Source organism: Centroberyx gerrardi, chromosome 2 (assembly GCF_048128805.1).
Source record: "Centroberyx gerrardi isolate f3 chromosome 2, fCenGer3.hap1.cur.20231027, whole genome shotgun sequence".
Taxonomy (NCBI): domain Eukaryota; kingdom Metazoa; phylum Chordata; class Actinopteri; order Beryciformes; family Berycidae; genus Centroberyx; species Centroberyx gerrardi.
The window spans coordinates 5932223-5948110 of NC_135998.1; the positions used below are offsets into that span (position 1 = coordinate 5932223).

The 15888-nt window shown below is 38.5% G+C and overlaps 1 protein-coding gene and 1 long non-coding RNA gene across 2 annotated transcripts in view; both read left to right on the top strand.

Moving 5' to 3' along the window:
* il11ra (interleukin 11 receptor subunit alpha) overlaps positions 1 to 10208 on the top strand; it is a 108447-nt gene extending 98239 nt beyond the window's left edge. The window contains exons 7-12 of the mRNA XM_071900866.2: positions 210 to 373; positions 1429 to 1573; positions 2145 to 2252; positions 6497 to 6599; positions 7019 to 7098; positions 8447 to 10208. Coding sequence (XP_071756967.1) covers positions 210 to 373; positions 1429 to 1573; positions 2145 to 2252; positions 6497 to 6599; positions 7019 to 7097 — 599 coding nt within the window. The 3' untranslated portion in view covers position 7098; positions 8447 to 10208. The remainder of the gene's footprint in view (positions 1 to 209; positions 374 to 1428; positions 1574 to 2144; positions 2253 to 6496; positions 6600 to 7018; positions 7099 to 8446) is intronic.
* Positions 10209 to 13423: 3215 nt separating this feature from the next.
* LOC144542176 (uncharacterized) lies at positions 13424 to 15669 on the top strand. Its single transcript, XR_013507127.1, has 2 exons — positions 13424 to 15004; positions 15036 to 15669. It is a non-coding gene; the product is annotated as an uncharacterized LOC144542176 (long non-coding RNA).
* Positions 15670 to 15888: the final 219 nt, after the last annotated feature.

Here is a 15888-nt window from a genome sequence, read left to right on the forward strand (position 1 = left end):
GTTTTAAGGCAAACTGAGTGCCACGAACATCTTATGATCTTTTAATTGTTGTATTTATTGTGTTTTGCGTTGTATGGCAAGTTCTTCAAATCAAATCAGTTAATCTGTTATCTCTCTCTCTCCCCCCCCCCCCCCCCCCCCCTCTCTCTCTCTCTCTCTCTCTCTCTCCCACCCCCCCCCCCCCCCCCACCCCCCCCCCCCCCCTGCAGTGAAACCAGACCCTCCAGAGTTGGTGTCGGTGCAGGCGGAGGTGGGCTACCCCACCAGGCTGGTGGTCTCATGGAGCTACCCCTCCTCCTGGCCGATCCACTTAGCCTTCCCTCTGACGTTTGAGATCAGATACAGACCAGCTGGCTCCACACACTGGTCAAAGGTCAGTAGGAATACAGTATATATGAAAGGATTTTGTAAGAAAATCAATACCTGAAGTGCATCATTCTTTGTTGAATACCGCTGTTTCACATCTAATCAATCAATCAATCAATCAATCAATCAATCAATAAAAGACGTTACTTCTTGGTTACTGCAGACAGTCCTGCTGGCGTAGTTTGTAGGTAGAAGCTTGTAAATAACTAGCTTGTAATAAAATAATTTAAAATCAGTATTTTGTATCAAATGATTAATGTCTTTGTTAAGTAGCTGTGAAATGAGCAGAATAATGGACAGCAAGCCAGTCATTATTGTAAAATAAGCGCTGACCCAAAGAGGCTCTGTGTACATTATCTTTTACTATATAGAGAATCCTGTCTAGAAATGTGCCACCAGGTTGTTAACAAAGGACTTCAGTTACCTGCTATCATTCAGTAAGAACCACAATTTGGTTAATTTTGTTTGGATTCTGTAAGACTAGATGTAGTTTGCAAATCATGGATTTCTCACTCAGTAACACACACATGAAAACTCACACACAGACTCACACACACACACACACACACACACACACACACACACACACACACACACACACACACACACACACAAATAAACACATGCGTGCACATACATACAGTGTATTTACATCAGCCATTCTCTTGTTATCCCTCCTCTTTCTCTTCCCAATCCTTCCTGTCTCTCTCTACTTTATCTATCAAATAAAGGCAAAAAATGGCCAAAACATAATCTAAAAAAAAGAAAAAGTGGTTATCATGCCCGTCCATACTCCTCCATATTTCAACTTTCTCCTGTTGTTCCTGTGCTGTCAGTACGCTGCATACACTAAGCCGACTGTATTGCAGAGAAATTCTCATTTATAGTTAATTAGAGTCTTTGCACCATGCAGCGTCACTCAGCGTGTCATTTGTACTGGTGAATTACTCACAAACAAGCTTGGACATGTGCACACACAGAATGGTTAGCTGGCATGCTCATTTTTCTTGTGCTCTCTCTCTCTCTCTCTCTCTCTCCTCTCTCTCTCTCTCTCTCTCTCAGATTGAGTGCAATGACAGTCTGGTCAAAATATTTGACGCCCTGGCTGGCCACCTGCACCAGGTCCAGGTGCGAGCGCAGGACGGGGTGGACACAGACAGCCAGTGGAGCGAGTGGAGCACGGAGGGGCAGGGCCAGCCTTGGCAAGGTCAGAAAGACAAGTGTGTTAATGCCCGTCTTCAAGGTCACTTGAAGACATGTAGCAGTCAGTACTTGTGAATCCCATATTTATATGGAGCTTAGTAAAGAAACAAGTGCAAGGGCAACAAAACTACAATACTATGAACTAGAAAAAGGATACAGGATTCATTTTGTTTTATGTGTTTTACACGTGTGTTTTTGTGTGTGTGTGCAAACTTTTAGTTTTCATATTTGGCAGCCTGGGTCATGTGTACAAGCTAGTTGTGAGGGGCCTTCAGATGGCTGGTCTCCCTAAGAGAAGGACCAAGCAGTTAGCGAGGTATTGTTCAGTATCTGCTATCATTGGTAGCCGCTCAATATGGAGAAGGCGCTGCTTTTTATACCCATGAAGTGGATCCTGTCTGTTATCCTTCGACCTTCCACTGTTTTCATCCTGTGTGTATGCAACAATGTGGTTGCCAATTAGGCACTTATGTAACTGACTGACTCAATATCTGACTGCATTAACAGTGTTTATGTCCTTTGTATGCTTGTATTTATTTGGACATAAATAAATATTTTATGTGTGTGTGTTGCAGCCTACAGCACCGGTGAGCCTGCAGAGGAGTTCCTGCCGGGGGATCTGTTCCCAGATGATTCATTTCCAGTGAACACAAAGCCTGACACTTCCACTGTGAAGACACCGAGTAAGACTCATGTTGTAATAATGCCCCATTCATAAAAATCTATTGATTACTTCAGAGAGAAATACATTGTTTCTGTATTCAGACACAAAGTCTACTACTACTACTACTACTGCTACTATTACTGTACTGCTACTGCTACTACTACTACTACTACTGCTACTACTGCTACTACTGCTACTACTACTGTTACTACTGCTACTACTACGACTACTACTACTACTACTGTTACTACTGCTACTACTACTACTACTACTACTACTACTACTACTACTGTTACTACTGCTACTACTACTACTACTACTGTTACTACTGCTACTACTACTACTACTACTGTTACTACTGCTACTACTACTACTACTACTGCTACTACTACTACTACTACTACTACTACTGTTACTACTGCTACTACTACTACTACTACTACTACTACTACTGTTACTACTACTACTACTACTACTACTACTACTACTACTACTGTTACTACTGCTACTACTACTACTACTACTACTACTACTACTACTACTACTACTACTGTTACTACTGCTACTACTACTACTACTACTACTGTTACTACTGCTACTACTACTACTACTACTACTACTACTACTACTACTGTTACTACTGCTACTACTACTACTACTACTACTACTACTACTACTGTTACTACTGCTACTACTACTACTACTACTGCTACTACTACTACTACTACTACTACTACTGCTATTACTATTACTACTAATGCTACTACTACTTATACTACTACTGCTGCAACTACTACTCTATTGCTAATATTACTACTACTACTATTATTACTGCTACTACTACTGCTACTACTACTACTACTACTACTGCTGTGGTACTACTGCTACTACCATTACCACTACTACTGGTGCTACTAATGCTACTTCTATTACTGCTACTAGTACTAGTACTACTGCTATACTGCTATTACTACTGCTACTACCAGCACTACTACTATTACTATTACCACTACTACTAATTCTACTACTGCTACTGCTACTATTACTTCTACTGCTAGTATTACTACTGCTGCTACTGATACTACTACTACTTCTACTACAACCACTTTAACTACTACTTATACTTCAACTTCTTCAACTTCAAACATGTAAACAGCTTCATACTGCCTGTTGAAGTCTTTCCTGAGACCTCCAATGCTCCAGAGTCACTCAGTAAGACTCATACTGTCGTCGTGTTCAGGATTAAAATACACAAGACATTTCCCCGAGGGAGAATTATATTTTAAGGTGTCATCGTCAGTTATAATTGCCTCTATATTCACACACCAAGTCTGAAACCTCTACTGCTGGGTCACGAAGACTCGTACTATTATCATATCCACACCCAAAATACACAAGTAATTACTTCTTGGGAGATTTTACTTGTAAAGTGTTGTTGTTAATTATATTGCCTCTATATTCAGACACAAAGCCTGAATGAAATAAACAAGATTTATTTCTATGGAGAATCATATGTACTCTGTATCCAGACACAAAGCGTAAAGTCCCTGAAATGTCCAATGCTTCAAAGTCACACAGTAAAACTTGTATTATTACACTCAGAACCAAAACACATATGAACTTATTTGTGGGGGAAATTATTAATAGAGCCAAGCTGCTTAAATGATGGATCAGGATCAAAATGCGTCGGCCTTCTGTTTCCAGGACGTTCTCAGAAGCGTGCCAGTGGATTTTAATGTGACAATAAATTTGCTCAGTTTGGGTTCGAGCCTGAAAAGGTGTACGACATTAATCTTTTTTTTTTACAAAACCTCTTCCTTCCCTCCACTGCCACCACAGGATCATTTTTTGCCCAATTTTATGACAGGAACAAGGAGCAACTGCAGTCATTAATGTAGCAATAATTGCTGAGAAGGCATTATTTACTGTTATTATGGATAGAACAGTGCAAGTACCTCGAGCCTGGCTGCATCACCAAATTATGTATAATTGCAGTAAATTGCACCCTCTGGGGTATTATGTTTTTATACAGTATGTGCACAGGCTGAAGAGTTTAGTGCAAAACATTGCACTATATATACAGGTGAAAACAGGACAAGTTGGAAAAATGGTGAAAAAGCTCCTTGGTTATCAAATTGTAGCTTAGCAACAAATCCATAAAGCTTCATAAAGTTCAAATTACCGATCAGACAGCTCAGTCTTTTCGACCAATTAGACATCTCAGCTAGAGCTACCTGTTGTATTATGTTTCCTTGGTGACGTATTAGAACACCTAACTACCTTTTCTGTTCCTAAACAGAAATGTTTTTTTCAGTATTATGTGCACAAGCTGGAGGCACTTGAAGGGGGAAATGCTCTCTTGCTTTCTCTCGCTGCCATACGACCTCGCTTTTTCCATATCTGGCAGGAGAGGAAAGGCACGCACACACACACACACACACACACACACACACACACATAAACACTCATAATTTGGTTGTACTTGCGATATAAAAAGCATTGTAAGTGTATGCATATCAAACACAAATACACACGTATGACACATACAGCAAACGTGCTAATGTAAACATGCACACACACACTCACAAACACACACATACACACACACACACACACACACACACACACAGTGTTGGCAGTAGAGTAGAGCGTTGAATGTATCTGTGATTGACTGTGTCAGATTTCTTTGAGCTGGCCTACTAGAAACCAGATGTCTTTTTGGTGTGTGTGTGTGTGTGTGTGTGTGTGCGTGTGTGTGTGCGTGTACGTGCGTGCGTGGGTGTGTGTATGCAGCACATTTGCTCGTGTTGTTCCTTGGACGTATGATGAATGTGTGTTTGTTTATGTGAATCATATATGTGTGTGTCATTTGCAGATGTGTGCATAAATCTAGAACACTTTTTAATCTTGTAAATACCACGTGTGTTTTTGCACATTTCACTGTTTGTGTGTGTGCTTGTGTGTATGTGTTTGTGTCTTTTTTGCCTATGTGCCTAATCTGTGTATGCGAGCATCATTACTGCCAACCATGACTCTAAGTGTGTGTATATAAATGTGTGAGAAAGAGCGTTGTGTGTGTGTGTGGGAGAGCTACTCCTGTCACTTCCCCTTGCTTTGAATGTGTGTGGTTTTCTGTGTGTGTGTGTGTGTGTGTGTGTGAGAGAGAGAGAGAGAGAGAGAGAGAGTTGTTTACTCCTCTCAGTATGATAAATGTGTGTTTGTGTGAAAGCTGTAATGAAGGTCTTTCAATTAACTTCTCACCAGAGAGTAATTAAAAGAGGAGACTCCACACACACCCTCTCTTTTCTCTCTCTCTCTCTTCCTACCACACACCCACCCACCCACACACACACACACACACACAAGATTATAAAAAGTGCGTAAAAATGCTTACTACATATTTTGAAAGTCATATGGTCTCCGTGCGTGACTTTAGGACAGGACAACAACCCAGAGAAATGTGAACCCACATGTGAACCCTGTTTTATTCAACCTCACTCTCTTTGTTTTTGCTTTTCATCTTTTATTTTCTTTTTCTTCACTCCTCTTCACATCTCTCATATTTTATTATTTTTTTCACTCTATAATCTCCCTCTCCCTTCCTCCTCACTCTATCCTCTATCTTTCCACCTGTTTCTCACAATCTCTGCCCCTTCTATGTTCATTTTATTCTCCAATCTTTCTTCTTTAATTCTCATTCAACTGTCTGTTTTTTTTTTTTTACCCTCCTATTAAAATTAACAAGCGCCTTTTATGTTTGGGGTCAAATTGACCCCAGAAATTTAAACCTCCAAAAAATGACTGTAATTGAAAGTGTTACCCAAGTTTATAATTCAGAACATCAGCAAGTAACAGTTAGTCAGTAATGAAAAAAAACACCAATAAAAAGTAAATTAGTCACCAAAAAAGTCTTTCAAAGAGCTGACAGGACCTCATTGGCATGGGAAAGTTTCCTCAGTGTCAGTCAAAACAAAGAGGAAAAAAATAATGTGTAAAACTTTTATATTTTCTCTGGTTTTATGAGGCTTTTGTATACAACAACTTAGTATACAAAGTGTGTTCAGGACCTTGAAAACGTATCATCATGTTAAATGTTATGTATTTTATATTTTAAGTCATGAAATATCAAGCTGGAAAAATAATGTCAATCATGTTTTTAGAGACGTTAAATGTTGAATGACTGCAAACATCACTCCTTGTCTCTCTCTTTCTTTGTTTTTTTCTGTCATCCCCCTCTTCTCCTCCCTCTCCTGTCGCCTGCAGACTGTGGCGTGGAAGAAGAATGTAATCTGGGTCTGGTGATTCTGCTGGTTCTGTTCTCCGTGGTCATCCTCACCACCGTCCTGTCACTCATCCTAGTCGTGTGGTGAGACACACACTCCTGACACACACACACACACACACACACACACAATGACACACCCACACACACACACACACCTACGTACTCCACATCCACAGTCCATGCTAGGGTTTGCTGCCGCTGACCAGTTGACCAAAGATAAACACATGCAGAAAGGCTTCTATGCTTACACACACACACACACACACACACACACATGCACGTGCATGCATGTACACACAAATACATTTTTGTCCACTGTATTTTCACTTTCAATAATACACACACAGACACACACACACTCCATTGTATGTTAGCTTTCAGTCATATTTATGTTACAAAGCCTATAGTGATATTAAATACACAACATAATGTTTTTGTGGGATAATGCTATGTTGTTTTTGGATCATAACATGATGTTTTGTTTGTTGTTGTTTATGCAGGGTGCGGCAGAAGAGGCGCAATCATGAAAACAAACAGGAACTCACCTCTATGGTCAAGATGAAGTCCATGCCAATCTAACGTGAGACAATTACACACACACACACACACACACACACACACACATACACACCTATGGACCCAACCATTACCTACACACACAAACACACACACACCTGCAGGTTCATATATACATGTTTTTATTTTTCATCTTAACTTTTTTTAGTTTTTAGATTTTTAGTTTAATTTCCATTATTTTCAGTCGAGTTATTCCAGTCAAAATCCATGCTGTCTTTTTTTTTTTTTTTTTTTTTTTTGTAATAGGCGTCAACTCCGGTTGAATGCTTTACATTTATGTTTTTTGTGGAATATTTATTACATTTTTTTTTATTTATATTTATTAATTGCAATATTTGTTTAGCCACCTGGTGAAAATCCATGCTGTTAGTGTTTTTTTTTTTTTTATCATCTTATCATGACATAGGTTTCAACTCTTGTTGAACGATAAATATGTATATAGTGTAAAGCATGCTTTGATGTTACTTTTAACTTTTTATATGTGTAATTTGTTCTATGACATTTGCTCTCTTTTGTTATATTCTTTTTTATTTGAATTTTCCCCATGCATATGTTGTGCTAAAAGTGTTATTTTTTTGAGTTCTCACTGGCGGCCACACATGGCTTTCTGTTTGGTGGATAGTTGTGGACCTCCGCATGAATAACACCCACTGTGGCGAGGCTAATTGGAGTCCTAATTAAGTATCTAAAGTCTCGCCTCTTTTAGATCTGAATAGCCGCCACAGAACGGCGACAGATGGTAAGCGAAGGCATCAAGTGAAAGCAAAGGAAAGATCTGCTGAAGTATGAACTAAAAAAGCCAAAAGTTCAAAGCACTGCTATAAACAACATTCAGACAACCGCTCAGATAGCCAGCCAACATGTGATTACAAGCATCACACACACACACACACACACACAGACACACACACACACACACACACACACAGATTATAACCCTGTGTGCATGCCTGTATATCCATCATCCGACTCTGTTATTTCAATCTGTGCTGTCAAGGCAGTGCTTAATTACATTATGATTTATACATGTTTTCTTAAAGTTGCCTTCTCTTCGCTCTTCTCTCCTCCTGCCTCACATTTCTCGTCCTCTACCTTCTCCTCTTCCTCCTCTCATTTTCCTCCTATTTTGCCTCCTCTCCTCTCCTCTTTTCTTGTCTCCTCTCCCCTCTTCTTTTCTCCTACTTGTTTACTTTTTTCTTCAACTTTTCTCCTCCTTCCTCCAACCCCTCTCCTCTTTTCTTCTCTCCTCTTGCCTCTTCTTTTCTCCAACTTTTCTCCTCCTCTTTTCTCCAACTCCTCTCCTCTCCTCTCCTCTCCTGTTTCCTCTCTCCTCTCCTTTCCTCTCCTCTCAGGTTGGGTTCGAGTATCTTCTCCTTGTCAGCCCGTTCTAGGGCTCCTCCCCAGTGTCAGCCCCCCGTTTTTACCACTGCAGTGCGCTGACCGTCCTCAATAAACTACAATAACCGCAATGCATCAGTCAGACTCCATCCACGATCCAGGGGGACGAGGACTAAACCCATATAAGGAACTGTGCAGAGTAGAGCAAAGTTACCCAGTGTAAACACGGATAAAGGGGAAGTTTTGCAAATGCGGCAATTACTGGGCTTTCCTGGGTATATTCTACAAACTACATTACCCATAGTGCACCAGCAGACATCACCTGCCTCCACCTACGATCCATGGAGCAGAGAAGCTGGACCCTGAACAGTTTTCTTGGGGTAAATTCATCACAACTCACTGACAATCCTCAGCGAACTACATTACCCACGCTGCACTAGTAGATTTGACTCCACCCACAATCCATGCTGCTTCAGGTGGACTGACCTTTGACCTTTTGGAGAAAGGGGTCAGACTTTTTCAACTTTGAACTTTTTACGGCTACAAGCGTGGACAAGAAGTGCCGCTGCCAAACAGGAGAATAGAGGATTATGGGTTGTTTTTTTATATAGGAAGAGAAATACGGGACTTGCCTCTCTCCTGACTGACTGACCCTCACCCACAACAGTTCGGTCCATTTTTACATTTGATTTTTGGCTTTTTTTTCTTTTGTTTTTCATTGTTTTCATCGTTGGCGTCGTGGTTTGTTTTTAGTTTTTGTTTTGTTTTTGTATGTTCTTGGGAAATTCTCCTTCCCACAGATTTTAGTTTTTTTTTGTCATTTTATTTTCTGGCCAGGGGAAAGTATTTAGTTTTTTATCGGTTTGTTTTCTGTTTTGTTGTTTTTTTTTAGTTTCGCACTTTGTGCGAAGAAACGGATTAACGCGTGTCCGTTATTAAATCGACTGACCGACCGACTCAATGCTGTGAAGGAAGCAGAATTTTTGCCAGTTTTCTCTGTGTGTGTCTGATGCCAAAGCAGCAACTACGGGCATTATAATTTCAGCTGAGGGACAGGAAGTCACCTGTGATTGGCTCCTGACCTGAGGGACGGACATGGAGAATATAAGGTCGGGGAGGGGGTATATATATATAGACAAAATATTTTATGTTTTATTATGTTTGGTTTTGTTTTCTGACATCTTCAGTGCAAACATTTTTTCTTTTTTGTTTTGTACACCTTCTGTCTATCCATCCATCCGCTGTATCTGGATGTGTGTATACCTCAGAGGAGAGAGAGAGAAAGAGAGAGATACTGGCCTTTCACAAACCACCAGCATTATCACTGATACTCAGTTACCTAGAGATACTCAGCCGTAGATACTCAGTCCAGTCTAGACTCCAAAGAATCCCCTAGGAGTAACTTCTTTCTCAAATCAGGTCTGAAAACGATGAGCGAGTTGGCAAAACGGGATTTTAAATTTTAGTTAGTTAGTTGTTACTTCTGAGTTCCCTGTTTATGAAGATTAAACAGTGAATTTGGCTTCTTGTGCCACCTTACCCATTCAGGGAAACAGAAATCAGATCCACCCTGCTTAAATCCAGTCCAGCCTAGTCGGTTGGTCGGTTGGGTTATTCATAAATTCAAATACAATTTTACCATCATGCATCCTTCAGCATTATAAATCCAGATGACGCAATTAAGTTGTGTGACTTATTCCCATTGTAGTCCTTAAATTATTTGGCAGGCAAGTGAGCAGCAAACGCTTACTGACCCATTCAAAAAGGCTTTACAAGAATCATACAAGATCTGCCTTCTATGATTTCTTCTATATAGAAGTTTAATAGTGGCCACTTTCATAGTGTGAAATTTATAAGCCCTTAAAAGATTTATAGTAGATTTTTGTAGATTTTTTAAGTCTCTCTTATACGGATGCCTATGTTACAAATTGCATATAGTAAGAAACATAGCTTGACATGTGAAAGGCAGAACATATTCAAATCTCGTTAGATTATTTGTTAGATTATTTTCTGTGTGGGAATGTGCTCAAATGCAGAACATAAACATTTGAAAAACAGCACTGTTTAGACATTTTTTCCATAAAAAACACAACTACTGGATGCCTTTGGCTATTTCATGTATGTTGTTTTACATATTGAGTTGGTCAAGCAGCCTCACCTTTGTTGTGAGTAATAAAAGGGGAGCAACTCAGCGGTGAGTCCCTACCAGCTCCAGAGAGGCTGTTCTGTAGCTGACCTCTGACCTCTGACCTCTTTGTGGTGAAGGGGCAAAAGAAAGGAGAATTTCCCTAAAGAGATCATTAAAGTTCCATATTATTAAACTGTTTTAGGTTACACGTCATGGGATTTAAGAAATCTGATTGCACAAAATTGGCATATATGGTAATGTTACTGTTATTTGAAAAAAACAAACAAAAAAAAAACCAACTGCAGTAGTCAGAGGTAATCAGGGGGACGAAAGCAGGTTCCCAGACTGGGTGATGTGTGTTCCATCAAAATCAACAGAGCAGCTAAAAGACCTTTGGGAAACCCCCTGTCCAGCACAAATCTCACACAGATATCTGAACAAAGCATTTTTTTTTTTTGCATTTTCTGTTCCTTGTTTGGGTTTCCCCCAGAAAGCATTACTGTAGGTTCACCTCAAATGGGGGAAAATGAGAGAAAATGAAAAGAAAATGCGACATATTGTGACAAATGAGTTTACTCCAGCTGCTCACATCTTAACTTTGAGGTAAGGTGCTTTTCAGACGGTAAGCGCGGTGCCACACGAACCCGCCGTCCTCCCCGCTATGATCAGACAGAACGTGAAACGATATACGCACGTGGTTACCATGGAAACAGCCAGCAGTGTGCAGTTGGTGCTTGTCCCGCCCAGAGTGTACCTTTTCCTGCGTGATATCTCAAAAATGCACAATAAATGTAAGAATACACTGGTAATTGCTGAATATAATTTTTTTGTTCTCATTGTTTTTTTCTTCTTAAATAAATAAATAATAAATAAATTTTAAATATAATTTACATAGAATTACATATACGTACATATAATTTTACACATGGTTGCTACAGTAGTTTTCAGTTCTCTAAATGGTACTCTTTGATATGTGGGCGACTCAGTGGGACCTTACAAGTGATGACTGTGCTCCTACAAAGTTTTTGGAGGGAAACAGTAAAATTTTGGAGGGAAATAAAGTGCAGGACATTCACACAAATCAACCATAGAAGCAGCAGCCATGGATCGCGGCAATAAATTGCTGCTGCAGCTGTCCATGACTGAGAAATCAGTAGACTCTCGTTTTATAGGTCAAGCAAGATAGCGTTCATCAATTGGTCAAACGCCGCAACACGTCATCAAAAATTCTGTGGGTGAGCCGAGCGCAAATGTGGCCAACGGTGGAAAAAGTACTCAAGTCCTTTACTTAAGTAAAAGTAGCAATACCATAATGGAAAAATACTTCATTAAAAGTAAAAGTTCTGCATTCAAAAGTTTACTTTTGTATTAGCAGTAAGATGTACTTAAGTATCAAAAGTAAAAGTCCTCATTCTTTCAGAGAGTTAAATTATTGAAGCATTAGCCTGTAAGAAGTATTTTAATGTTGTCGGTCTAACTGCTCCATATACTGTTGGGGAGTTTAAACTCTAACAATGCAACAGATTTTATGAGCTTATCATATGTTTTGCATGTAAAACCTTATTCTGCAAAGTAACTAGTAACTCCAGCCGTCAGATAAATGTAGTGGAGGGAAAAGAACAAGATTTCCCTCTGAAATGTAGTGGAGGAAAAGTAGAAAGTCTCACAAAATGGAAATACTAAAGTGCCAGTACCTCAAAATTGTACTTAAGTACAGTACTTGAGTAAATGTACTTAGTTACTTTCCACCTCTGAATCGCTTACTGTGTGAAAAGCCCCTAAAACCTCTGGTAGAGTTTGTGCTTTTGTCTGAGCTTGTAAACTTTCTGCCACAGATGGAAATCCGAGGCCCGACTGCCTGACTGGGAAAACATCAGACACAAAACATTTTTTTTTATGTTTTTTTTTTTTTCATTCTTTCTGTTGGTTTTGTGGTTATATTCTGTTGATCCAAAGCTGTGTAGTTATCAATTGATTTATTGATTGACTGTGTAGTTTGTATCAGAAACACAAGGTGCATCTAGTCAAACCTTTTCCAGGTTGGACAACTGTATGTCACAAGCTAGCTCTACATATTATGCATGGATCCAATTGAAGCTTTTTTTTGTATATTATTGTATATCAATCATTATGAGATACATTTCATGTATGTTATGTTACTATAAGTGATGTTTGTATGTAGAGAAAAAAAACTCATATATTCTTTGGGATAGTTTCACAGACATGTATTCACCTAGCCTTTTAATATTTTTTAATAAGCAGTCCATCTTGGAATTGCATATGTTTTGTAAAATTTACAATTCCATGCAAATATTGCAAAGGATTGCAGTTTTGACCTGGATTCAAAACCAATCAAACCCTGTAGGTCATTTTTGAAACTATTGAAAAAGAAATGCATTTTAATTTCATAGGGAGTTTAGGAAATCTGTCTTATAAAGAATATAATTAAATCGATTAACAACAAATATTCTGTCATTGCAGATTTGCACCTTCAATGCAAATAAATACAAAATGCAATGATAACTTTAGTTTTGCGGAGAAGAATCCAAATTGCACATCGCAATGCAAAGTCCTCAAGGGACTGAATGGAGATTCCAATTGAAAAATCACATTAGCCGACGACTAGCGCTTATCCATGTCTGGGAAACCCTCCCATCATTATGTATTTGTGTTCACCGTCTCTTTCCCCAGTTATATGAAGCTCTATTACTGTATGGTTACTGTATGGACAAAGTGTTTGATGAATTAGTCTTCATCCAACTTGCTTTATTCTGAATCAAAACTGTTCATTTTCATTCATTTTTATGCATGCGGCAGCATTCACAAAGAACAAAAAGAAATCTGTTCGTTTTTTGATCTGATCTTTTCATTTCTGTCTAAATCGGGGAAAAAAAAGATTATGGGTTTATTCCTGTGTAGAAAGGATATGTGTTACAAAAGGTTAATCATCGGATATTTTTGAGCCTGTGTAAATTCAATCACATCAAATGTTTATGTGCAGCAAAATACTCCCTTAATTGAACTAACAAGAGCAACTAATTGTTTATTTACATACTTATAGTCAATTAATGCAACAGTGTGGACCCTTATCACAACTAATTATCAATACAGCAAGCAAAATATACATTATCTCTGTTACATTGGTGTGTAGAATTCACTCTAATATTTTTAATGGAATGCAAACTATAGAGGAAAAATATGGCTTTTTAACACAGCCAAAAAAAAATCTCTTTTAACTTTTAGTGGTAGATATACTGTATCTTCACGGCAGTCTAAACAAGGAGAAACAACATGAAATATGATTTAAAGACAAGATCTGCACAACAGAGAGTTTGGAGGTTCCACAAATCCACGTGCATGTCCTACAGTAGCACACTGGGCGTATTTACATTAGAACAGAAAATGTTTTTTTTTTATTCTTTGGTGGCTCAGATCTGATTTTCTTATCGCTGTCTAAACAGAGAGAAATCAAGTTCCATGTTATTTGTCACTGAGCCATAAGATAAAATTCATCTTTTCTGTTTCTGTGTGAGTGCAGCCTAAGTACCAAACCCAGATGACTTGAATTCACCAGAAACAATAACAGTCATGTCTGTCACATTGCACTTTGCCCAGTGAGTAACTCCATGAGGGAAGCTTGGTCAATATTAGGACAATGATTTTTCTGATTGTTGTGATGCAAGACGGAGAATAACTGTTTTGTTTATTTATATAGTCCTTTATCAAGTCAAGTGAGTCAAGTCGAGTCAAGTCAGTCATTCTGAATGAGTCTAAACTTTAGTTTACTGAGTGCTTTTGTTCAAGGTTTCTACACATTTCAAAATTCCATAATTTTTTGACTGGATTTTTTGTTCAATGCGATGTAGGCTGGTAATGGATGTGCAGTATGAATGAAAACTATGTGTTTCTATAGTTGAAGATTATCCTTCACAACATAAATCTCACCACAACATGTGATATGACAGTGGGTCTACAACTACATATAATAATATTAGATACAAAATGCAGTAGGGATGGGACGATATTTCGAAATTCAATATATCGCAATACAAAAATGTGACAATACGTTATCGTGGGGCAGAAAAATGAATCGCGATATTAGCTGCATTTGATTCTGCTGTTGTAATCACAAATGAGACGCTTGACCATCACAATTTCACAAGCTCTCCATCCAAATTATATTATTTACACTTTGTAATGACATTTTTACATTTTTAAAAGTCATTTAAAAGTTTAAAAGTCAATTTTAAAGTCAAACCAAGCTGAAGTGTCTTTCAGCAACATAGCGAACCTCTAGTTGCTCACTCATTGTTCTGGATAAATGTATGCTGTCTAACAAAGCAGAAATACCTTAATAATGATAGTAAAAAATATATATATGTTAATTAAAATTAAATACACCCAGCTCTTGAGTGGTATGGGTTTACACAGGCACAAAAAAAAAGTTTTTCCCTGTCTAAACAGCAGTGTAAAAGTCAGAAAATGAAAAATAAATCAAAATATCCTTTTTGCTGTTATGGCTGAGTTTACACAGGTGCAAAAAATCTGATTTCCCCTGTCTACACAGCAATGTAAAAGTCAGAGAAGGTCAAATAAATCAGAATTTTCTCTTCCTGTGCAAATTATTTTTGATGATACACCTAAATACAGTTTCCATAGAGACACTTTGCTAATGTTAACTAACTCACAACTTATGAACCATCCATCAGAGTGTATTTTATGTGGGCAATGTGCAGTATCAAAGTATTGTAACCCCCTTTTTCACCCTGTCCACCCTGTTTCTGAGGCTCAAAGTGATCCGTTGTCTTTCTATACAGTGTGAAACTCTATTGATTGCCATCTATTGATCTCTCTAGTGATGGTTTTCTTTGTCTCTGTGGATCCTCTAGTGGTATTCTCAGTCTTCGTGTGTTCCTCTGCAGTATGTGAGAGCAGATGGAGCCTGTTGGTTTTAGTTTATATAACTCAAATTAAACTCAGGCATCCATTCTCAGATGTACATAGTCTATTTTTTTGCTTTATGTGTACGACAAATATCACCATAAGCTGTTTTTTTCTTCCTGTCCTTGTATGTTTCTGTGAAATAAATACTATTTTATCACATCAGTAGCTCCCGTGGTTCTCTAATGAGTTCACCAATAAGCTTTTCTTCACAAAATACCTTATATCAAGGCTATCTTCTTCCTCTCCTTCCTCTGAAAATGCTTCTGTCTTTTCAACAGAAACAACTTCCACTTGTTATTTCTTTACCTAGCTCTTCTCTATCACACACGATTAGTCTAGGGACAGGAATATTTACAGTACATCTATTTTATCAGGGCCCTCTGT